This window comes from Aotus nancymaae, unplaced genomic scaffold, assembly GCF_030222135.1.
Source record: "Aotus nancymaae isolate 86718 unplaced genomic scaffold, 86718_ANA_hifiasm-v0.15.2.pri h1tg000077l, whole genome shotgun sequence".
Taxonomy (NCBI): domain Eukaryota; kingdom Metazoa; phylum Chordata; class Mammalia; order Primates; family Aotidae; genus Aotus; species Aotus nancymaae.
The window spans coordinates 18,512,356-18,538,762 of record NW_026988492.1 but is presented as its reverse complement, the minus strand read 5'-3'; the positions used below and the strand labels follow the sequence as shown (position 1 = coordinate 18,538,762).

Genomic DNA, 26,407 nt, shown 5'->3' with positions numbered 1-26,407 from the left:
AAGAATTTTCAAAAGTTAAAAACCACAGAATATGTAATTTTTATGAACAATGGGAATGGCCATTAAACTTATTTTAAAGAGAAAAATCTTTAATCAATGTACGAAAAATTTAAGGCAAAATTAAAATTGCCTTAAAATAATCTGTATGTATAAAAATATCCAAAAAATTCATAAGAAAAAAAACAGTTTACAATGAAGACAAATGTCCCCATCTTTTCTCTGGGAAGCAAGTAAAGACAAATTTATGAAATTTTCTGATGTCAAAAGAATTTTTTTTTTTTTTTTGCAATACCAAAGCAAAACATTAAGGCATCTGAAACTGAAGTGTATCATTATTTCTAAATAAGAGTTCTAAAGCTCAGAAAAGATTGTTATTAAGCAGAAGTTAACCAGTTAACCAGAACATTTAAAAAAGTTTAAGAGTTTTTTTTTTTTTTTTTTTTTTGCAAAAATGTAGTATCTTCTAAGGGGAACAAAAAATATTAAGGCTCAGTAATTAAGCTTAAGCTAAAATACATGTTATGAAAATTAATTTTTTCTTCAAAATATTAAATAGATTAATTAAAACAAAGGAACAACAAAAAACTTCAGGAAATAAAAATAGATCTTACAAGAATGTTCCACTTGGCAACTAGGCTCTGCAGGACTCCCAGAAATACTAGCAGTTTCTTCAGTTGTCTTTCCTCTTAACCAGGAAACCAAGCAGTATGGTCCAGAGTGGTCACAACAAGCACTTTCTAAAATATCGCATAAGGTATGACAAAGGAGCTCCTTCTGCTCTTCCTCTAAAAATAACCAAAGCATAAGTTATAATGGTTTCTTCCGGAAAAAAGAAATCTGTCATGAATAACAATAGTAAGAATGTGTTAGTGTGATAAAATCAAGCATTCTAAAAATAGGAAAAAAATCTCTCAATATATTTAAAATTATGTTTTAGAAAAACAATGTGTTTGTGGATTAAAATATCACCATTTTAAATAAAGCCATCTAAATAAAACCATAAAGTAGAAAAAGAATCCTGAAAATGCAGAATTAAACATTATGAAAGATCATAATCTGATACTGCTCATCACTTTCTTAAACCTTTAGCAATGAAAGCCATGAGGTTTCCTTTACTGCAGAACCGAGCACAGTGTAATTTTTGCCTGTTGAGACCTCTATTTTTTCCCCCCCGCTTCTGAATTAGTCTAACATCTTTGATCACCCTGTCCCACAGGGATAAAAATAATGAGATGCACATATATTACCACAATCCATTATATCAACAGAGGCCAGTGGTTATAATACAGATTTGAGTATTAGGATTTTATAGAAAATAGTGCATTTGCTCAGACCATCTCATTATGAACCTTAGCCACACTCCCTTTTCAAGCAGTATTACTATCATGAAGTAGTATCATTTTCTGAAACTTTCAAACAGAGAGTATAGGATACGCACACATTCTATATAAAATTTTACGATACAAGGAGGTTTCTGTCTCTCCTAATGGATTAAAAGTTCTTTAAAGGCACTTTATTATCAGCACAGCATTTATTACACTTATGGCAATGCTTTACAATGTTTTATCAAAGCGAATACCGTTCTGTGTAATAGCATACATTTTATTAAAAATTCATTTCAACAATAGTATCTCAAATAGTTTCTCTACCAAAATTCATTTTGTATTTCACCTATTAAAAAATTATGAAAATGATACCTTAACTCTTAAATCCAAAATCATTAGTATATTCTACAGTCGTTGTTTGGTATGTAAGCTGTTATGTCCTCAGATACAAAACTGGGATTGTAATATGCCCCACCTTCTTCCAGAAGTTACTGTGAGGTTCATATGAAATTGTGTAGAAGGAGAGATTTTTGTAAACTGGCAAGTGGAATGCAAATTCTTGTTATTATAAGGTGGCACCACACATCTCTCTGGGTACAGAAGCTCATGTTACAGAAGCTATGACAGCTTCATTTGCAGTTTCATCCAAATTATTTGCAGTATTTGCATTGTGTAAGGCATTATACTGAAATATGCAGGAATGCAATGAGAATTCTGAGGTCTTGCTCACAGCTAAATAAAACAAACAAACAAAAAGACTATTCTTTATGGTATGCTGTCACCTAACAGTTCTAGGTAATGCACCATGTTTTAGCAAGAGGCCAAGGTTTTTCCCTTAGTTATACAATCCTGTCTTACCACCCTTGGTTAGAAAACCAAATTTAGAAATACGGAGTCACTGTTTATGAAACTTCCTAAAAACATTTTAAAAGGAAACCTCAGGGGAAAAAAAATCCCATTGATACTTAACTTTCTCAGATAATTTTAATTTAACTATTGCCAATGAACACTGCACAGATCATCTGTATTAAAACAGAGGATGAAGTAAAAGTTTTAAAAGACAGCTATCATACCTGAACAATCCCGCCAAGAAGACTTCTCAGAAGAAAACAGGAGCTTCTTCAAAAGAAATGCCTTTACACAATTAAAGCAATAATTAGTGAAATGCATTATAAGCATATATCATATCATTCTTCAATTTTAAAATGGGAAAAACTAATTTGTATCCCCTTTCTAATCTTTTGCATAGTTCTGTAAAGATGTCAAATGAGCTTCCCTCACATCTGACAGGAACTGTGCAGATGTATTTACTGAGTATACCACAATCAACTTGATTTTAGATCCATAAAACTATTCTTCTTCCACAATACTTATTTTCTGACAAGTAGAACTCACTCAAATAACAGAATGCAACTGGAAAGCACAGACACTTACTGCTCTATTCGCAAAATGAAAGCTATGTAGAACAAGAGTAAGTCTACATTTCAGTTAGATTCCTTCCGGTAAAAGAAATCTAAATATAAAAGTAGTTTTGTTCCCTTAACTCTCATCTGTGACACAAGAATAACACGATTAAAGTCATCACTTTATTATCAGGAGCTCAAGTTTAACTCAAAAAGCTACATGATTAAAAGAAAAGACAAATGGATTTCTAAACTTCCCCTTAAGTGAGTCAACTATGTTACACTGGTTGGTTGATAGAAAGCTACACAGCAAAGTGTCTCCTTCTCAAAGTGTAGTTCAATGGTAGCTACATCCCAGTCACCTGACTTGTTAGTTTAAACTGCACAGTCTTGGGCTCCACCTATTTTATCTGAGGGCAGGTCAAAGAAAAACAGATTACAATGATGACTTTTCCTCACTGGTGTTTGAAAGTACTAGTGTACAGATTAGGAAGACTGCTTTTTATCAGGCAAACTTAGGTTGGAATCCTGGCTCCACTATTACTAACTAAAAATAACTGTACAAAATTTAAAAGGTTGCAGTGAGGATTATATGAGAATATCTATGTAATAACACTTAGCATAGTACCTGGCACCAATAAACAATTTAAGGTATTACAACAAAAAACTAATATTCCATTCACATAGGCATACAATCTACAAATACTGTAATCAAGTACTTCTGATTTTTCCCCAAAATGACAACAACCATAAAGTGAAACAGTATAACTACATCACAAAGTTTTGAAAGTGAGATGGGGACATTCATTATTTCACCACCAATATAATTACTATTAGCATTTTGATATACTTCCTTCCCATCTTTTTCTATACCTAGTTTTAATTTTATTGCAAGTAAAAAATCAGAATGGGTATATGAGTATTTTCTGTTTTTCTATAGAATTCATAAGTATAATTCTTACTACTTGTCTATCAAGCTATTTACCAAACTTTAATTAACTATTATTAAATTACTGTGCATTAGATTGCTTACAATTTTTTTTGCTACTTTAATATATAAGCTCCGTCTTAAATATAATTTTTCCATATTAAAGATTTCTTTAGGAAAGACTCACAGAAATACTGCTGTTGCATCAGAATCTGCATTGTCATGGTTCCAATTATAATTTAAAACTCCTTCCCAAAATCAAAGTACAAATTTGTACTACAAGGCAGTATATGAGTGTGCCAGCATCATCCCACCCTTACATGCACTGGCAATTGTAATTTTATTTTTAAAGATGAGAAAAAGTAAGAAATAGAATCTAGTTACAGTTTTATTTTTACTTTCCTGGCTTCCTAGTGAGGGTGAGCATCCTGATTCTTTTGCTGTAAAGCATCATTCCACATGTTACGACTGCACATCTATGCCCATTTCACCCCCATGTGTTTTTCTAATCAATTTCTACAAGTTCTTTATATGAGAAAGACAACATCTTTTTATTGCTAATATTTACTGCAAATATTTCTCAGTTTGGAGGTACCATTTCTCTTACAGTGTTGACGATAACGTTAATTTTAAGTTTTCTTATGGTTAAATATTATTCCAAGAATACATTTGACATATGGTACAAAATGATCTAAACTTATCTTCCCCTCAAAGTGCTAGCAAGTCATAGGGATGGCATTTATGAAACTTTATTTTATTTCACCACTGATCTTAGTTCCTTCTTTATTCTTGGTGTGACAAATTCCTGGTAAATTGTTACGGGAGATGAGGTCTATGATTGTATTATCTATTTGGTTCCATTATTTTGCCTATTCTTCTTACACAGCATCATGTTCTAATTTTTATACTCTAAAAAAGTTTTAATATATGTACCTGCTCACTTCTGGTCATTCTTAATAACTTAGTTTTGACTTTCAAACTGAAATATTAATACAAACAAAATTCTTTACAAAGTTTACGTGACTCTTTTTTTCCCTTTTTAGAAATGGGGTCTCTCTATCACCAAGACTGGAAGGCAGTGGCATAATCATAGCTCACTGCAGCCCTGAACTCCTGAGCTCAAAGGACCCTCCCCATCTAGCCTCCCGAGGAGCTAGGACTACAGGCATGCCCTACCATGCTCAGCTAATTTTCAATTTTCAATTTTTTTTTTTTTTTGGTAGAGCAGGGTTCTCACTATGTTGCAAAGCCTGGTTTTGAACTCCTGGTCTTAAGCAATCCTCCTGCCTCAGCCTCCCCAAGTGCTGGGATTATAGGTGTGAGCCACTGTGCCTGGGCTATGTGATTCTTAAACTAAACTACTACCTCAAAGATGTAGAAAGGTAGGATCAGGATTTTAAATATTACCATCATTGCACAGCACCCCACTTGCACAAGTAACTACCACCACTGAAATACACTGTATTTTATAAAACAAGAAACTCCTGTGGTATACCCTCCATTTAATTATATTCATGGATTTCCAATAAAAACCCTGCTATTACTGACCAAGAGAGGCAGTATTTATCTAATCTAATTTATATATGGACATAACAAGGAATCTTCAAGTTCAGATAACATTCCTACTGACAACTGAAATTTGTTTCAGTTACTCGGCACAACAGCTATAATTACTAATTTATAGTTAAATTTCATTCTTCACATTCCATAATCCAAGGCAAGATTTGGATATTCAAATTTTTCGTTATTAAAAAAAAATCTCCTAATGCAAAAAAATCAACTTAAAAAAATAATGATCTGGCCGGGTGCGGTAGCTCACGCCTGTAATCCCAGCACTTTGGGAGGCCGGGGCGGGCGGATCACGAGGTCAAGAGATCGAGACCAAACTGGCCAACATGGTGAAACCCCGTCTCTACTAAAAATACAAAACATAGCCGGGCATGGTGGCATGTGCCTGTAATCCCAGCTACTCGGGAGGCTGAGGTGGAAGAATCGCTTGAGTACAGGAGGTGGAGGTTGCAGTGAGCCAAGATTGCGCCACTGCACTTCCGCCTGGCGATAGAGCAAGACTCCGTCTCAAAAAATGATCTATGAAAGACATATTTTGGAATCAACCATAAAATATTTTTTTCCTTTACAGAAATACATTTTTAACACTTTAAGTATATAGAGTATGAGTTCCGAGAAACAAATTTACTTTGTAGCCAAAGTACCTTATTTTTGTATATACTTTGTATCTTATTATTCTTTGTATCCAATGAATAAATACCACATTAAATATGTATTTTCAAAACACAATGGCTAAAACATAAACAGTAAATTAGCTGTAAATTTTATAACAGTTCTAAAGTTACACTGTCATTCACAGACATCATCAATATTACAGTAAACTGAAAATTCAATTATTGGTTTCAACAATGCAACGGTTTATAGTGAATCAGCCTTTGAAATTCAAACAATATAACACATCAAGATTCCAAATCAAATAAAGACATTCCGATAAATTCTATGTTTTGTGCAAACAAAAAACCTTTTTGGTTTTTGAAATTGTTTGAAATCAGTTGTTACAAATTATTTAGAAAAGCCAAAGCTATAGCGTAAAATAGTATACACTGCCAACTTAATTCAAAATTTTAAAGTTATAGGCCATAAAAGTATGAAATCATCAACTTTTTTCAGTCTATAAAAATAACTTTTATAGACTGAACAAATGAAAATAGTACAATTACTGTGATTGTACCTATCTAGAGTATAACATGTTATTACTAAATAGGAACTCTGTATTAAAGATGTCAAGAAACTTCCTAATTTTCTCAAAGTCAGGGGATACCTCTTTTTCCTTGAAAATGTAGTCAAAAGGCTACTGTTGTGCAATTCATCAATATTCTGAATTCATTTTTATTTTGGATGTTTATTGTAATTTATGTGAGCAAAAGTTAAGAGTTAACTGATCATGTCTCATAATTACTATATGGAGTACAGACATTCGAAAACAAAAAGTATGAAACATTTCAACATATCCCTCTAAGTAGCTGGTAAAGGAGTCTATGTTACCTGAACAGGTGCAATAACAGCACAGGGGCCACCTTCAAACTGTTCTAATGCAGATCCCTCTGATTCACTAAACACAAACCCTAAAAATGAAAGCAAGTAGCAAAGATTAAACATTTAATTCAAGTAGCAGCTAAAAGAATCTTTCATGTACTTTGCTTTGAGAACGATCACTTATCACAACAGCAAAATACCTTGAAGTCATGAGGTGCGGATCAAAGAACCTTTTGAAAAAAATCTGTGGAACCCATGCTCCCCCACCCCCAAATGCAAATATACCCGTATAATTTTGTACCCAGAAACTCCTCTAGGAGGATAAAGTATGGACTTTAGTAAAATGACACTAAATCTGACTTTTCATCTAAGGAAGACTAGATAGTCTACTAAATTCAAATAATTTTTAGGACTCTTTACATACAATATCATTCTATCATTTCAATCTTTCAGTTACATTCTATAAGCAAAAAATTAAATGGCATTGTAGACAGTACATGTGTTTTTATAGCTCTATCTTAATTTAAATATTACCCTATCAGCATGGACTAACAGCAGCTAGTGGAAGTTCTTTAGAGGGCCCTGGGTCAGAAGTCAGGAGAACTCGGTTACCATCTGGATAACCTTATGAAGATCATTTCACCTGCTTGGGCCTCAGGGTTCTCATTAAAATAATCAATTCCAATTTCACAATGCTAAGAATCTATCAATTCCATTAATTGTTACTCTTCAGTCATTCAGCCAAATCAGTTCAGGTTACTTAACATCTGATGTTATGCCAATCATCTGGGATATATGCCTGGAAGACACACAGTCTCTGGTCTGGAGGAGCCACTAGTCCAGGTGAAGAGAGACATACCAACAGATAATTACTAAGATAAAGGAATAAATTAATGTTGTAACAGAAGAATGCAGAGTGTTGTGGATACAGAAAGGCATGCTCTATTCTATCATAAAGATAACTTCCGGGTTCATCTTGAATAGGAATTTGCTGGAGAGGCAAAGGTGAATGAATGTAATTCAGCTAAAGAAGATGCCTTAATTAAAGCAAAAAGGTTTTCCAAGAGGAGAGAATGTTTATAAATCAGAAGGATTTTAACATAGCTAAAGGGTAGTATGGGGGTTGGATGGAAGGGCCAGCAAATGGGCAGCAGGAAAGATGACAAGTGGTTAACATAGCAAAGGGCTGAAGAACCAGGACTCAACCAGCAAAGATCTTTTGGTAAAACAGTAAAATCATCTTACTGGTGAAAAGAACAGAATCAGCAAGACGTTGTTTCAACAGCCCTATAGAGATATGATGCTGACCTAATGAAAGCAACATTAGTGTGGAGAAGAGAAACTATATTCGAATAATATTTCTGAGGTAAAAATAAGATTTACTTAGGACGTGTAAGTGGGGCAAAGGCTTGGTACAAAAGAAATTAGAGCCGTTTCTGAAGTTTCTTGCTTGAGACACCAGGTGAGAGCAATGGAGAGGGTACTGGAGAGGGTCCCATTCCATCCCACCTCCTCTCTTTACCTTCAATCTCTTCCAGAAAGCATATAAATCTCACATATTAAAACAAAACAAAACCTAAAGATTCCACCTAAAACTCCAACCAGCACTCCATCACTCTTGTCCTCCCAAAGCCTACCTAGTTATCTAAACACCCTGTTTGAATCTTCTTACCTCATAATTTACTCAACCCTCACTAATCTGGTTTTCAATGCATGAGTGTGCCAAACTCATTCTCACCCAAGTTCATCAGTGACTGGTACAGGCTATTTCCCAAGTCTTACCTTATTTAACCCCCCAAAGAATCAATCTGAAATGCTGACCACAAACCTGCAAAATCTTAGTCTCTTGGCTTTTATCAACTTTTGCTTTTCTAGTTCTTCTTTCTCCGTATCACTCCTTTTAAGTGCTAATGTTCCCCAGGTTGCTGCTTTAGGATCTATGCTCATTTCATTCTATGCATTCTTTCTGAGTAATCTCATCTACTCCCAGAAATTCCATTACTGGTTATAACCAGGTAATTCCCAAGTATAGCCTAGATTGGAACTCCAGACATAGAAGAGTCTAAGTCCCTGAACTTGGTCCTGTATAATCTGGCTTCTGCTGAACCTCTTTCTTCTTCTTACTTCTGCTGAACCTTTGCCATTCTTCCTCTTAGACTCTAGGCGCATTGAGTTTCTTTCAGGTCCTGAGGTATTTCATTTTCTCTCTTGTCTCTTACCCTTTGTACATGATGTTTCTTCTGCTTGGAACACCTGCTAACCCTTCCTCTGGAAAACTCAAATTTATCTTTAGGTTTCACCCTAAGATAATGTCTTCCTGCTTCAAGGCTTCAAAACATACCTTGAACATGTTCATTTATCCCATCTCCAGTCCACCTTATAGTTCAAACCACTATAATCTTTCACATGGAACACTGTCAAGAGTTTCCAACCAGGTCTCCCTATTCCTCCCTCACTCCTGTCCAGTACCCAACTATTCACCATGGAGCTGCCAGAAGAATATTTTAGAAATGGAAATCAGATTTTGACACAGCCTGCTTAAAACATTTCAATGGCTTCTCATTGCAATTAAAATAAAACCCAAACTCCTTTTCGTGGTCTAGAGGCCACTGTAAGATCTATCAATCCAACTGACTCTGTTTACACTTACATCATTATCTACCGTGACCTTAGTTCCTTAGAACACCCCAGGGACTTGACCTGTAGCCTCGATGCTTACTGTTCTCTCTACATGAAATGCTGTTTCCTCTACTCTCCATATAGATAAATCCCTCTTCTTCAGGTCTCAGTTTAGGTGTTAATTCCTCAAGAGTGATATTTCATTACAAACCTATCTAAGTAGTCTCTCTTCAACCCCCAGCACAACCAGTACTTACCATAATCTGTAGTTATTGTTTACCTGTTTGTCATCTACCTTGCCTGACAGGTATTGTACCTGTGTTACTAATCACTGTTTTCCCACAGTATGTTGTATAGCTATTAATTAATGCTTGTGGAAGTTTTGGCAGGGAAGATAATGGCGGTGTTTGTTTCTAGAGATGCCAAGTTGAGTTTCAAAAATGTGACATAGCCATTTGGCAACTTTTAGAAATTGGAGATATGGGTGTGGAGTTCAGGGCAGGAGTTAGGATTAGAGGCAGCAATTTCAATCATCTTAAAACACATCAGTTAAAGTGAATGAGAACTTGTAGAAGAAAAATAATGAAGTTGGGAACATTAGAAAGTGAGCAGAGGCTGAGTCAGCAAAGGAGACTGACAAAAATTAGAAGGATTAGAGAAAAAGCACATTAACTGAGTTCCTAGAAAAGAAAAATCAGGCCAGGTGTGGTGGCTCACACCTGTAATCCCAGCAGTTTGGGAGGCTGAGGCGGGTAGATCACGAGGTCAGGAGTTCAAGACCAGTCTGAAAAATATGGTGAAATCCCATCTCCACTAAAAAGACAAAAATTAGCTGTGTGCGCTAGTGCGCACCGGTAGTCCCAGCTGCTTGGAAGGCTGAGGCAGGAGAATCACGTGAATCTGGGAGGTGGAGGGTGCAGTGAGCTGAGATTGCACCACTGCACTTCAGCCTGCAACAGGGCAAGACTCTGTCTAAAAAAAAAAAAAAAAGAAAAGAAAAAAGGAAAAATCAGAAGCAAATAGTCAACTATTACAAATGCTGCTGAGTAAAGACATACATTAAAATACTAGATGAAGCATGTCACTGGGAATACTAAAAACATAAATTTAGAGCACTGGGGAGAGTAACCAGATTTTAAAGGGTTGAAGTGTAATTCAGATTAGAAAGAGAAATAGTAAAAGCAAACTACAGTTGGCTGTCCATATCCATAGGTTTGACGACCAGATTCAACCAAACACAAATGTAAAATACTTGAGGGAGGGGGAAAAAAGGATGGTTGGGTTGTGCTAAACATGTACAGACTTTCTTTTTCATATCATTCCCTAAACAATATAATGTGACAACTATTTACACAGCATTTACATTGTATTAAGTATTTTAAGTACTCTAGAGATGATTTAAAGTATAGGGGAAGTTGTGTGTAGGTTATATGCAAATACTGCAGAATGTCTATAGATTCTGGTATCTGTGGCGGGGGAGGGGGGGGCGGTCCTTGAACCCAATACCCCTTGGACATCAACAGACAAAACTATATTTAAGTTTGGCAGAAGGGAAAAAGAAAGATAGCTTGAAGGGCAGTTGGATAAAGAATTATTAATTTTGTAGACTGAAGGGTGTGACTTAGAAAAAGGAAAGAATCGCCGGGTGCGGTGGCTCACGCCTGTAATCCCAGCACTTTGGGAGGCTGAGGCAGGTGGATCATGAGGTCAAGAGTTTGAGACCAGCCTGATCAACATGGTGAAACCCTGTCTCTACTAAAAATACAACAATTAGTCGGGCGTGGTGGTGCACACCTGTAGTCCCAGCTACTCTGGAGGCTGAGGCAGGAAAATCACTTGAACCTGAGGGGTGGAGGTTGCAGTGAGCTGAGATCACGCCATAGCACTCCAGCCTGGGTGACAGAGCAAGATTTTGTTTCAAAAAAAAAAAAAAAAGAAAAAGTAAAGAACGATTATATGGAAAAGAGGAAGTTTAAGGTCTCCAAGTCTTGAAAGAGAGCTGAGAAAGACTTTTAAAGGTGGTCCACAGATACCCCTGGAAGTCCTAGAGACCCTTTCAGGGAGTCCATTGGAGGTTACAATTATTTACCTAATAATACTTAGACAGGATTTGCCTCTTTCACTGTGCTGACATTCACAGTGATGGAATAAAAACTATGGTGGATTACATTGCTGGCTCCTTAGCACACATCAAGACAGTAACATCAAGCTGTCCTAGTGGTAGTTGTCCTAAAAAAACACCACCATACCCTCACACACCTACAGAGCCAATTTAACTTAAGAACACACTTACTGATGCAGTCAAATAACTAATTTCATTAAATCTTGATATTGAATACAATGTCTTTTAAAGCACTTTTGCTACATACTCGGTATGATGTTTGCAAGTTATCTCAAGGAAAAGTGTATGTGTAATTTTTTTTTAATTGCAAGCCAAACTGGCCATTTTTTTTTAATGGAGTGCTGCTTTTACCTAGCGTAACTACCAATAAGCTACAATTATTCAGACTTGAATGTCTGTCTGACATTTTCTCAGAAATAAGTGAGCTTGACATTTCAAGGAAAATAGCTGACAGTATTTTTGCCAGTGATAAAATTTCCAGCTTTCAAGCAGTAACTTAGGAAACTTGTGTCCACCACTTTGAGTCTGACAGTGTCTCAATGCTAATAGATTGTTCTGCAGAGATCACTGGTAACAGTAACGAACGTGACTTCTGGTATGGTATAATGAAATACATTAACATTTGGAAGACAGTCATAAACCAGTAGATGGATAATTTCCAAATCACTGATGTATACTGTTAAAATTAATGCATAGGTAAGAGATTGATTCAAACTGCAAGACAGACCAATAGATTTCAATTTAACAGAGGAAGAAAAGTTAAGTGATTTTAGATTCCATATTGCAACTCATCTCTACAATACTCTCATGTATCAAGTTTTGGTGTGGTATCAAAGAAGATTATGTATGATTATCTGAAAAGGCTATTACCATACTTCTTAAACCTTTTCCAGTTGTATCTGTGAGGCCAGATTTTCTGCATCCACTTAACCAAAACAACACATTGCATAGACTGGAGAAGCAAATGTGGGAATCCAGCTGTCTTCTAATGTGCTAAACATTAAAGAGATTTGCAAAAATGTAAAACAATGCCAAGATAATACTCATTTTTAAATTTTTCATATTGAAGCCCTCAATAATTTTTAAGACTGTAATGGGCACCTGAGTTCCAAAAACTTGAAAGCCAATACCCTAGGAGTAGTAAATTTTAGAAGGCTTTTAAGTTAAACATGTAGACAAAAATGAAGAAGTAAAGAGGTGTTAATATTGAGAGTGAGAGGAATGAGAAGGGTACAGAATTGGGAAAGTGTTAATTCTGAAAAACGTAAAGGAAGAATGAAGGGAAGTACTGAGGGCTCAGCTAAGATTTAACTACACAAGTGTCTTGGTGCTGGACACAATTTTCTCCAGCAATACATAACAGCCTGGGAGATCAAAAACAGGGCAAATGGAGAACTGGAATAGAGAAGATGCATGGAACAAATTTAATAAGGAAAGTGACAACTAAGCATTCTAGTTATGTTAAAACAACAAAATTTAAGGTCCCACCAAGGAACAAGACATAAAATCTTCACTGTTTGGCCAGCTCTTCTCCTACTGGGAATAAGAGAGGATCTGCTAAACTTTCAGTGTATGAAATTAAAGTGTGAATTAGTAATAGAACTTGCCTTCTTTTAAAATTTAAATACAATCCAATTATCCATGGATGGGGCTTTTAGTTGGAAGTGCATTATAGTGAGTTGCTTTTGCACTTTGAATATTAAGAGCCCATGGAGAGAATTCTAAGCAGTTATGTTTCATGCAAAATTCTGTTTAATTCCAGTGTGCATGTTTGAGTGCTGATAGTGGACAAAGGATATTAGAACCAAAATGAAATAAAGTCAGGTAAATGAAAATTAACAGGACTATGCTAAGTAGACTTCTCATTTTATAATAAGGTTTTACTTAAGTCTGAATTTCTCAGGACGTAGCATTACTTTTCTTGTCAAGAATTCTCATACTCAAATTATTTCCTAGTTTTAAAAGGACTTAACATGAATGGCTGTTTTTCCTGATTAGGTCTGAAATTATCCATCTTAAAACACCTGAGCCTACATATACAGTTTTGCATCACATTACACAGTACTACACATTACAGAAAAGTCTATTTTCACATTTTATAGCTCAGAACCAGTGTAAATCTGAGCAATGAACCTCACTGCAATTTTTCAGTCGCTTGTTTCCATATTACTTACTGTACCTATCCACATATGCACACCATTTGACAACTACAGCCTCCACACTTTACAGCCTTCCATGTAAACAAAGCCATAGAAAGACTTAGTTTGACATTTTGGCTGAGTAAAATATCTCCACTGGACCTCTCATCTAAAAAAATGAGGATAACTACATTTGTTCTTTGCTATCTTTCAGAGTTGTTGCAAGGATTAGGTAAGATTTTTCAAAAGTTGTAAAATATAGTACAAATGTAAGATATTATGATAGATACTTTGAAGTATTTGAATAATAAATTATATATTCAAAGTACCAAGGAATTAGTTTTTTCATATATGCATACAAATTATGAATTAAGAAATACTGGTTGTTAGGCAAATTATAATTTAGGTATGTTGGAGAAAGAAAAATCTATGTAAGAGAATGTTAAAGGTTCCAAAAACAACAAAAAATCTTTGAAACGATGTGATCCACAGTATTAGCTTCACTTTGGAAGAAAAATTAACGATGCTGGTATATCATTTTATTACTTTGATAAAATAGTAAATCATGCTTTTAAACCTTAACTCAAGTGTATTAACTCCTAATATATTTTATATTTATATTTTAACAGATCCTTCATTTTTCCTGTTACTTGTTAAATCTCATTTTTTTCATATTATGTAACAAAAATTGTGCTACAATGAAAGCCCAAAATTCTAATTTCAATCAACTACACCTACACGCCCCACTTCCCTGAGGGGAGGGGGGAACCCACCCACTGGACAGATAAAACAGCAAAAATAAATATCCCTCTTTCTGACAAGCCTTAAGGAGAATCAGTAAAATAACTTAACGATTGGAAGAAGGAAAAATGGCTTCTGAGAATTAATACTCTCCATCAGGCGTCATCTGCTTTTACAATGTTTTGGAATGCAGCCACACCCATACTAACTAAGGGCTGCTTTTGCTGCAATAGCATTGATGAGCTGAGTGGCAATAAAAAGGCCACTTGCCCTTTAAAGAAGTTTGCCAAACACTGAGCTAAGCAATCAATATTGAAAAGAATATACTTTCCAAATAAATCAAAATGTTGTTATTTATACAAGAAACACTATTTCTGTTAGGTCTAGCTGATTCTTATTTTGGTTCTGTTGGGTTGTGGTCAATCTGCTCACTTCTTACCATCTCCACTCCCACTACCCTGGTCCAAGACAGCATCTCATATCCCCTGGATTACTGCAATTGTCTCTTATCTGACCTTGCTGTCTCAATCCACTACAGTCTAACCTCAACCATAGCCGGCAGATAAACCCTTTAAAAACTTGTCAAGTGGTAGCTCTCCTTTTTTCCATACCTTCGAAGGACCCCCGTTTCATTCACAAGATAAGCAGAAGTTGTCCTAATGGCCTAGAAAGCTTTATATGATTTGGGCCACTTTATTTCTTACATCACCTTTTATTACTCTCCTTTATTCCCTCTCCTGCCACAATAACTTCCTTCTGTTCCTTGAACACACCAGGCTTATTTTGAGTGAAATTTTTTATAACTACCATTCATTCTGCCTGCAGCACTCTTTCTTCAGACTTTTGCATGACTAGTTGGGTGACTCCAAGCGTTTGCTCAAATCTCATCTTAGAATGAGGCCTGCGCAGGCCACTCCACCCAGAACTCCGTATTCCCTCTTCCAACTATTTATTGTACATGCGTAATTTATGCTATGTTGTGTTTATTGTTTGTCTTCCCTCCAACCCGCTTGACTCTCAACTTTAAGAGCTTGGAACACTGGTGTAGTCTGTGGGAAGGGGGGAGGATAAATAGCGCTAATGAGCTAAGGAACCGAAAATTATATGCTATTCTTTAAAAAGTACTATAGTCAATTGAGCAGGAGGAAAGCAGAGAGGAGAATAAATTTTCAAGTTAAAATAAAACCTGCCAACTTTAAGTCCTTAAATTACATGGCTTATTGCCTTTAAAATTAAAACTGGCCAAGAAAAGAAGAAGAAGAAGAAAAAAACCCACATTTTTAAAAAAGAACAGGGATTTGTAGAAGAGAATTATCTTAAAAAAACAATTAAAAACAACTATGCGCCACTCCTGCAGCTTGTTTTAACAACCATATCAAACAAATTTAGCTTGATCAATCAATATAATTCCACAGATGGGATATGTATAGATATAATTGCATAAATAGCCACGCCAAAGGTCTTACACCTGTATCTTGCTTCCAGAAGACTAATGAGACTGCAGTTGTCAAATGAAGACACGGTTCAGACTATGAAATAAAGCCAGAGTTGATGTCACATTAGTAATGCAGCAAAGCAGTGTCTTGTGCCTATTCCCATAATCCCAAAGGACTGCTACAGCAATATTTAGCAATGGCCTCAAAGGACAAATGAATACGACAGTTAACATGCCAAAACCAATAACAGGACCCCTCTGATTCAGAGGTGATAACTTCAAAAATATGTTTGGTTGACTTAAAATCTTAATCAGTGTAAGACCCTGAAGAATTACATATCTAAAATATAACTGCACTCTGTAAATTAAAAAAAGAAAAAAGAAATCCTTTATTTTGAAATGGTATTGACAGAACTAATCTTAAGGAATGTCTGCCTGATTAAAGGTGGCAAAGCATTCTAATAAGTCATTATAAAGTGTTATTTAGAATGATTATCCATCAGATAAACAATTTATTGTAATTGTTAGGGAAAAGCCAAAGAGTGATTTTTGACTTAGTCTACAATTAAACACTTTTAAAAATAATATAAAAACAGCTACCACTTACTCAGTGTTTACTATATGTCAGATAGTGTGCTAAGTGCCTAAATTATTTACATGACCTTTAATCCTCACAACTACTTTATAACATGCACTATCTACATTTTACAGAGAAGGAAAATGAGGCTTAAATAAGCTAAATTGCATGAACCTGAAGCCACGTACATTTATTCCAAAGACAGTGCTCTTAACCATTACTAGAACTGCCGCCCTGAATCTTCCTTGTATTTGCATGACAGTATATACAGGGCTGAATGTTATTTTATTCTACTTTGTAAATGTTTCATAAATGTTAACTGATTACACTGGAAATAAAATTTTTTTTTAGTCTTTCACAGTTTTGTGTATTTTAGAGCTGTTTACTATTAGAATAAATAGGTGGGAAGTTTTAAAAATAAAATCTGCCTCACAGGTGCCCAAGATTAGGTAACTGACATAACTGAATGTGAAAACAAAAGCCAAAGTCATTACACGTAGGCTTTGGAAACTCAAAGGAAGACAATAAAAACAGAGATCTATTAGGAATTGAAAGACTTCACTCCCAGTTCTATCAATTTGTGCAACTCTGGCCCAGCCATTTACAACTCATTTTTCTCATCTACAAAGCAACAGCAAGGGACTAAATATCCCAAGTTTTAATACGTCATAATTGTAATTTCATCAGCTCTTAAAACATATATGGGAGGGAGGGAGGGTGAGATTACTTAAATCCTGAATTTTTGTTACAAAATACACGTTTTGAAATAGGGATTTATATTTACTATGCCAAAATTCCCCCCAATCTATTTAGGGAACAGATGTTCTCTAAGTAGATGTTTTAATAATAATAGAGTTTTACATACATAAATTACTGATCCTTCTGACTCAAGGCTATGTTCTTAATCTCATCATCTTTCCTAAATCACCTTCAGGAATGTGTCAGTTGTGTTTGCCTATCAAAACTTAAGAATGAGGGATACTCGTATAAAGCGCCCAGCTTGTTACGGTGCAGGAATTCAATAAATGCTTGTTTTATGTCATTATTATTTGTACTGACTTATTACATAAGTAAAAATCCTGTCTGTGTTACATTAGACCAGCAGAGGAAGTACTACGATCCATATTCCTTTTTTAAGCCTGACAGATAATAAACCAGATCAAAAAGGGGGATATTTTGGGCCAAAAGGACACGTTTTAGCAGGCAACAGTGTTTACACACCCAGTACCGCGCCTACCCACATAATGCCAATACAAACAAAAAACTGCTTTTTGGAATTAGCCACTCTGACTTTCCTGTGGACGTCCCTCCTTCCCTCCAAAAATAGACCAACCACCACCAACATACCGCTCTATTAGGGGTAAAGATGCGGAAGGCCACAGCACCCCTTGGGAAAGTGACACCGGGGCACGGGGCGCACGTTCCGTGTCACGCCCTGCAGCCCAGCAAGGGGCCACCCCTCTCCCCAGCTGAAGGGCAGCCGGGAGAGTGGAAGAGGCGCTGCGGGTATTTAGTGGCAGCTGTAACCATTCTCCTACTCAACCTCTCCCAACCAAGGCAAGCAGGGCGTGTCTACAAAGTCCAGCTTGCGCGCCGAGCACGGCGACTGGGGCAGAGCGCGGGGCACGCGAGGGACTGGAGCGAGAGACGTCACAGGCGGACTCTCGCAGGGCAAAGGAAGCGGCGGCTGCAAGTGAGAGCCCCGCCAGGGTACCTTGCGTCCAGCGGCAGAATATGGTGTCCGAGAGACCGGGGCTGCTCTTGGTGCCCCACACCAGCTCCATCAGCTCTTTAGTCAGTTCGGACATGATGGTGAACCGGCGGGCGGGTCTTCGTTTTGCGGACTCCTGCCCCGGCACATGGGGAAGGGGCAACTCCGGAGGCAGCAGCTGCGGGACGGCGGCAGACGAGTTGGAAAGTGAGGCAGGAAGAAGGAGAAGGGGATGAGAGCTACTTGCAGGGACCGCGCCTGTCAAGCCAGGTTGGGGCAGCAGCGAGTTTCCTGTATCGGAAGAGCTGGTTCCACTTCCGGCTCCTCTTTAATTCCCGCCCTTAAGAGGCAGCGGGCCCGGAAGTCCCCTCCCCGGAACTGAAAGTGGAGGCGGAAACAGCCACGGAAAGCGGTGGAAGCAGCTTCTGGCATTTCTGAGCCGTCTGGGATCCTTCGGTGGGGTGGTAGTTTTTGTGTTGCGGGGGGCGTCAGCGTGTTCCTAACCTCCAGGAATACCTCCTTCCTGTAGGCACTGCTCTGGGCTCAGCTGGAGGCTCTGAGGCCCAGGCCCTAAGGACTAGAACTTATGCCCATTGCTTTTAATTTACAATATTAATTTCGCAACACTGAAACCATAAGGCAATGGTTGAGTCACAGTGCGGTAACATCCTTATCTTTGTAGGGTGCTGCTCATAAGCTGTAGGCTGTCTGACCTCTGTGCTTCAATAAAGACCAACTAGACCAACTAGTACCTAAAAACGTGGCAAAGAATGTGGCATAATGTGCATTAGAAATGCTTTTACCACGTGCAACACAGAATTACAAGGTATTTGTAGCAAAACAGATTGAAAGCAACCTGTTTGTAAATGTTAGAGCATTTTCATCTCTAGTTTTTGAGACTGCACAGTGTGTGGGCAACACCTGGACTAAAATTTAGTTTTTATTCACTAAACTAGCAGTTAAAATGAGTTCATATGCAAACTTCTATTTGTGCTGCTTTAAAAAAGAGGACTTGAATGCTGGGGTGGTGGCTCATACCTGTAATCCCAGCACTTTGGGAGGCTGAGGCCAAAGGATTACCTGAGGTCAGGGGTTTGAGACCAGCCTGACCAACATGGAGATAATCCGTCTCTACTAAAAATACAAAATTAGCCGGGTGTGGTGGTGCATGCCTGTAACCCCACCTACTCAGGAGGCTGAGGCAGGAGACTCGCTTGAACCCAGAAGGAGGAGGTTGCAGTGAGCTTAGATGGCGCGCAACAAGGGTGAAACTCCGTCTCAAAAAAAAAAAAGGGCTTGTATTGCCTAAGCTTTGAATTTAAAACGAAAATGCAAAATCTGATTTTTAAAAAACTTTGTTTTTAATTTGGTTCTATAAGGTTTTTGTACTCCTTAGAAACCATATTACCTCGGGATGCAGTAATACATAGCTATGAGCTATGGATCATACTGGCCCAGATTCCTCCCATTTGCACTTATTAGCAAGTTAACCTACTCTCTACCTAGGCTTTATTCCTTCTAAAAGGGGGATTGCACACATGTCATATATTGTAAGGAGTAAGTGGAAAAAGTAACACATGCAAAGGATTCAGTGTACTTCTTAGCACATGGAAGGCATTTATACAACAGTTGGTATTTTTTTATACGAAGAAGGTGTTTTGTGGGAATTCAATGGAACAGTAGTTCTGACTTTTTAACTCATAAATTCTAGCCAATTGTATGTTAGTTTATAATACCTTATGTTCTCTGATTTCAAAAACATGCAGTTTCATTGTAGAATACCCTCGCATTTGGCTAATTAAAACGAACATTGAATTTAAAATCTTTTAGATGCCAAATAAGGTTTTGCTCATTTATACTTTATTTCTAGTGATTTTTTGCTACTTATACGTTATTTCTAATTTTATTTCTTCAGTACCCTTTACTGTAATTAGAGAGACTTCCTCAAAGTGCCTGTACTGCAGCCATAGCATTCCTCTTGATCTATATTCCCTTTAGAATATTCCTTGCCTTATTTTTGCAGGTCAAATCTTACCTATCCTTCATGTCAGAGTGTGCATGCCACTTTTAAATAAAGCTTTCTCCAATCATTACAATTGAAAGCAATAATTGTAATTTCTGAAGCTTCATAGTACCTTATCTGTAACTTGCTTATGACAGTTCCTATTATCATTGTATTTGCAAAGAATTATTTGCTTTTCTCTTGAGATATAAATTTATGGAAACAAAGACCTGTCTACTCATAATCCTAGCATGGGGATTTGAACATCACTGGATCTCAATAATGATGATTCAAGGGAACAAAACTTGTCTTTACTGGAAATTAAGAATTCATTATCTTTCAGCAAGTGAGAGATCAGGGGAAGTAGTATGGATTGGCCCAGTTAAATATCTAATATTTGCATGCTAATTACAATTTATGTAATTCTTTCACTTCCTGAAAGGCAGAAGAGTCTATGTAAATAGAGCTCATGTAGAACTGGCAGACTTCGAAGTTCAGAGTGTTTCCACATTTGACTTTCTCCATTAATATATGGAAATATTAATGGTATAGTATATATAACACGACATCACATTCGTTTTCTTTCCATTAATGTACAGATAGTAGTCAGAAGTTTGTTATGAAAAAAGAGAAAAAAATGTACTTTCAAAAATGTATTTTTTTAAATGAGAAATTTTTTGATCTATGGTTTTTCTTAGCTACAGTGATGCTGGCAAAATCTTGGATAGACATTGATATGAATGTCCTTTCCATTTTCACATGATAATTTTTATTGGAAATGTTTTAAATTAGCAGGACATATCTTTAACAAGGAATATTAGACTACTAAATTATTTGCTTGATTCATTAATTATAACATTTAAATAGAAATGTAAATTAATATTCACTAAAATTGTTCTTATTCAGTAATTATCTATAAAATAAATATTTAAAGGAATCACATTTTGCATCTGTATCTGGTGCTGGAGGATAATGCCTTTCCCTTGTTTTAATAACTTGAAAATTATGTAAATGTTCTTTGATGTATTTATAACACTTTGTATTTTAGCATATTGTTTTTCTCAGGACTGTCTATGGTTTTGATTAAACTTGTATCACTGAGGTGCATATAGATTGCATTAATAATCTTTAACTTCCTTTATATGTAAGTTTTATTAATAATACTTCTCTTTCTTTCAAATACAAGTCATGATGCTGCCATAAAACTGGGTTGAGATTTCCATTATATTGAATTCTTTTTATCTATCTTTACTACTTCAAGCAACAAAATTAATTACTCAGCAATAAACTCTAAGTCTCTGTTTACTTATTTTCTGTCTTTCCTCAAACATTTTGCCAAATAAAAGCACAACAACTTTATTACCTAGTTCCTAGGAACTAACATGAAAAGTACCCTTCTCCAATTGGAAACCCTAGACTCCTAATTTAGTGTATTTACATTAATCCTTATCTAGAAGAAATCAAATCTTTCAAAAATCCACCCTGCAATAAGATTAACAACTTTTAGGTGGGTCATTAAAACAACCCCATACTCATTTATTAATAAAATTTTTTCATTTATATGTTCTCTGCCTTCCAATAGCAGCATAAGTCTAGCAAAGCAAATGAAGCCACTTTCTCCTGCATCATCCTAATCTAAGCAGGATAATGCCTGTCCAACTGAGCATACAAGTCCCTTTCAAACCCACCAACATCATGTTCAAGTGTGGCCTAGTGCATCACGCCCCAATGCATCTCCTACTGACATTAATATGTGGTGGCAAAAGGGATCTGTCATTAAATGCTGGGTTAAGGAAATTTAAACAAGTTGTTCACTGCAACTCTCCAAGAGTGGAGATTATGTTTAATGTTAAAAGACACATTTGAATCATTTCATTTGCTGAGCTTTTTATATCATTTATATTCTGCAAAATACTGTTACAGAATTCACAGGTCTAATGAAATAGTGTCTTGAAATGGAATTAGAAAATCTGAATGTTAGTTTCTCTATGGGCACTAAGTGTGGATGTTGGTTGAATCATTTAACTAGCTGTACCTTGCTTTCTTCATCTGTAAAATAAGCGAATTTAGATTATTTTTAAGGTCATATTCGCTGCAGGTCTTGTTTACTTCTACGATTCTAAAAAGTGGCTGTCTTTAACTTGAAATGTATGGCAATAATGGGGAGAAAAAGAATGTTGGAAACGTATGTGGAGTAGACAAATAATTTTGGCGTTATTCTTTACTAAGACATAGAATAAAAGAGGTTACTTGCCATTTTAGCACTTGTGCTAACCATTATGAAATGAGAACATAAAATTACAACTTGTACCTTAACCCAAGACTATATAAAGTAAGCATATAATATTTACACACTTGGATGTGTCATAGGCACCTCAAACTCAATCTGTGCCAAATTAAACATGACTCTTCCCACAAAACCTGCTTTACTCTCAATGTTTCATGTATCGGTGAATGGTGCCATGATCTACAAAAAGCTCATTCCTTTATGTTCTCAATTGTGATAGAATGAATAAACCACCCTCTTTAAGGTTCAGTTACCACATTCATAAAGTGATCTGATTAATAGTAATTACATCATACAATGATTGTGATATGTAATAGGGAACATTAGGCACGAAAGAAACACAAGCATTGAAAAATACTGTCCTTGTGTTAGCTTTGTTAATGATTCAGGCAAAACATTATAAAGAGCAAAGATGGCATATGAATTATTTCTGCATTGAACTGGGGAAAATCAGAGAAGTTTGAACTGGATAGACTCTTTCACTAGAGAAGAAAGAAAGGATGTGCATCTCATGCTTGATGATCCAGGAATATCAAGTTATGGAGGTGTAATGGATGGAATTCTGTTCCTCCAAAATCCAGATATTGAAGCCCTAACCCCTAATTTAACTGTGTTTTGAGATAGAGGCCTTAAGAAGGTAGTTAAGTTGAAATGAGGTCATAAGGGTGGGATTCTAATCCAATATAACTGATTTCCTTCAAGGAGGAGAAAGGCATCAGAGCATGATGTCTCCCTCTATAAGAAAAGGCCATGTAGTGACACAGTGAGAAGGTGGCCATCTACAAGCCAGGAAGAGAGGCCTTGCTACAAACCAACCCTCTCAACACCTTGATTTTGGACCTCTGGACTATGGAACTGTGAGAAAATAAATTTACACTGGTTAAGCCACCCAGTCTGTGCTATTTTGTTATGGCAGCCCAAGTGAACTAATACAGAGAGACAGACGCTTAAAAATATTAAATGCTATCTTAAATACAGGCATGCCTCAGAGATAGTGCAGATTCAGTTCCAGATCATCACAATAAAGCCAGTCACACAAATGTTGTGGTTTCCTAGTGCATATAAATGTTACGTTTACACTATTCTGTAGTAGTCTTTTTTTTTTTTTTTTTTTGAGGTGGAGTTTCACTCTTGTTACCCAGGCTGGAGTGCAATGGCGCGATCTCGGCTCACCGCAACCTCCGCCTCCTGGGTTCAGGCAAGTCTCCTATCTCAGCCTCCTGAGTAGCTGGGATTACAGGCACGCGCCACCATGCCCAGCTAATTTTTTGTATTTTTAGTAGAGACGGGGTTTCACCATGTTGACCGGGATGGTCTTGATCTATTGACCTCGTGATCCACCCGCCTCGGCCTCCGAAAGTGCTGGGATTACAGGTGTGAGCCACCGCACCTGGCCCATGAAAATTTCTTAAAATAAGACAGCAATGAAGTTTGTTGTATTGATTGACTTTTCCTTTCACAGCAGATTTCTGTGTGGCATGAGATAATGTTTTATCCACAGTAGAACTTACAAAATTGGAGTCAGTCCTCTCCAACCCAGCTGCTGCTTTATCAACTAAGTTTATGGAATATTCTAAATCCTTTGTTGTCATTTCAAGTGTTCACAGCATCTTCACCAGGAGTACATTCCATCTTTAGAAACCACTTTCTTTGCTCATCTATAAGAAGCAACTCCTTATCCAACAAAATTTGATCATGACATTATAGCAATTCAGTCATCCATCCCTTCAGCCTCCACTTCTAATTCCCATTTTCTTGCTATTGCCACCACATCTGCAGTTACTTCCTCCACTAAAGTCTTGAGCCCTTCAAAGTCACCTAGGAAAGCTGGAATCAACTTCTTCCAAACTCCTGTTCCTGTTGATATGTTGATTTCCTTCCGTGAATCACAAATGTTCTTAATGTCAGCCTCCAAGGTGGCCACCAGTGGCTATGCCTCTTGACAGTCATATTCTTGGGTAGTTCCTTTCCACATTGAAAAGACCCAAACTGCATGACCAGTTGGATACTGTGAAAGTAATGGGATGTGATTTTCAAAAGTAGCTCCTTAAAGGCATTGCAATTTCTGCCTCGTCTCTTGGCTCTGTTTCTTCGGGGGAAGCCAGCTGCCGTGTTGTGAGGATACGCAAGTTGTCTATGGACAGGCACACATGATGAGAAATTGAGGCTAGATGTTCCCATCCCCAGTCTCCAAGATCCCATTTTGTTATTGCTAGGACCTTCACCAAGACAAAGAAAATTCAGCTTTTTCTGAAGTTTTGTTACTCACAAAAAACAAATTCTGTCTTGGCCTTTGGCTTTGTTTGTTTTTGCCACTGCAGGGATAAGTTTCGTTTGGTTTTGCGTGTTTGATTTAAATGCTGCCAGGGACCATTTTTGACTCTCACACTTCCTCTTAGGTTGCTGATTAATAAATACAAGCTTGTCATTTTCTTTATTGTTTCAATGGTACTTACAAAGCAGACAGTTTTTAAAATTACGTATTAGTCAATGATTAGCCACGGATTGTCCCTGTGGTCTAGTTTGTCAAGGATAATAACTCCTTGTAGAAAGAGACGGTTGTAAACTTTTTTTTGTTTTGAGATGGAGTTTTGCTCTTGTCACCCAGCTGGGCTGGAGTGCAGTGGCACAATCTCGGCTCGCTGTAAGCTCTGCTTCCCAGGTTCAAGCAATTCTCCTGCCTCAGCCTCCCACATAGCTGGGATTACAGACTCTCACCACCATGCCTGGCTAATTTTTTGTATGTTTCATAGAGATGGGGTTTCGCCATGTTGGGCAGGCTGGTCTCGAACTCCTGACCTTAGGTGATCCACCCTACTTGACCTTTCAAAGTGCTGGGATTACAGGTGTGAGCCACCACTTCTGGCCTGTTGTAAACTTTTAACTGCTGAGAAGGTACGGTAGCTGGGGGATAGATATACTGACTGATTCAATTAAAGGAACCGAGGCATCCATAGGCATACCAAAAATCAAAAAGTTTAGCAACAACATAATGAAGAAAAATTTCCTGTTTAGACTGGCAACAAAACAAAAACAAACATCACTTCTATTCAATATAATAAAGGAAGGCAAGAAAAAGAAATAAAAGGACTAATAAGGTAGAAACAAAGCTTCATGATTCGTAGCCTGTCTCATGTTCAATTCTGTAATTAGCACTTTTCTGGACTTCTATAGCACACTCTGCCCTCAATCCTTAAGACCTTTCTCTCCTACTGTTACTTGTGATTTCTTCTGATGCATGTCTGTGACTCCCTCACAGCATTGATCAAATGCCCTCTGGATGAATTGAGACTCCAATAAATACATATCAAATCCAGCAGCTTAACTTTTGCCAATATGGCAAAAATTCATGAGGGATATGTTCCAAGACCCCCAGTGGATACCCAAAACCGCAGATAGGACTTCATTCTAAAAATGCTATGTTTTTTCATATAAACACATACCTATGATAAACCTTAATTTATAAATCAGGTATAGTAAGAGATGAACAAAAATAACTAACAATTAAATAGAACAATTATAACAGTATACTGTAGTAAAAGTTCTGTAAATGTGGTCTCTTTCTTTCTCTCTGTCAAAATATCTTAGTGTATTGTACTTAAACTTCTTGACCATGAGTAACAAATATGGAAAGAGAAACTGTGGCTAGGGGGGCATTACGGTACAATATTGAACTCTTCTTCCATAGTCTGGAAGAAGAATGACAATTTCTGTTGGGGAAAGCTCAGAAACTGAATGGATTTGGATGCCCAGAAAAGAATGTTTGGCAGTTTTCAACTAAGTCAGCGATAGTAAAACAAAATTGGTTCCATGAGTTGAAACTGCTTTTAATTTTATCCCGGACTTTCTTCCCAGTTTTCTTGGTTCTCTTAGAAGCTGTCCAGATTTGCTTGGGTAAAAATCGATATTGGAATGTTGCATATAAAACCGGGGGAGGAAGAGGCATATGATGATTAACTAACTCCCTGGTTCAATTCACGTCATGATCACCAGCATGGCTTCTGTCCAGGCAGAATGTCATGGTTGTTGAAGAATGAATGACCTCTGCCCTGGACATTGTGTCACACATTCTGC

The 26,407-nt window shown here is 36.9% G+C and overlaps 1 protein-coding gene across 3 annotated transcripts in view; it reads right to left on the bottom strand.

The window, feature by feature from the left end:
• MINDY3 (MINDY lysine 48 deubiquitinase 3) overlaps positions 1 to 18,375 on the bottom strand; it is an 85,448-nt gene extending 67,073 nt beyond the window's left edge. For all 3 annotated transcript variants that reach the window (XM_012455967.3, XM_012455968.3, XM_021675688.2), the window contains exons 1-4: positions 18,048 to 18,375; positions 6,711 to 6,790; positions 2,399 to 2,459; positions 612 to 785 (exon numbers count right to left, since the gene is read on the bottom strand). In XM_012455967.3, the coding sequence (XP_012311390.1) occupies positions 612 to 785; positions 2,399 to 2,459; positions 6,711 to 6,790; positions 18,048 to 18,141 (409 nt within the window). In that variant the 5' untranslated portion in view covers positions 18,142 to 18,375. The remainder of the gene's footprint in view (positions 1 to 611; positions 786 to 2,398; positions 2,460 to 6,710; positions 6,791 to 18,047) is intronic.
• Between the last annotated feature and the right edge of the window lie 8,032 nt (positions 18,376 to 26,407).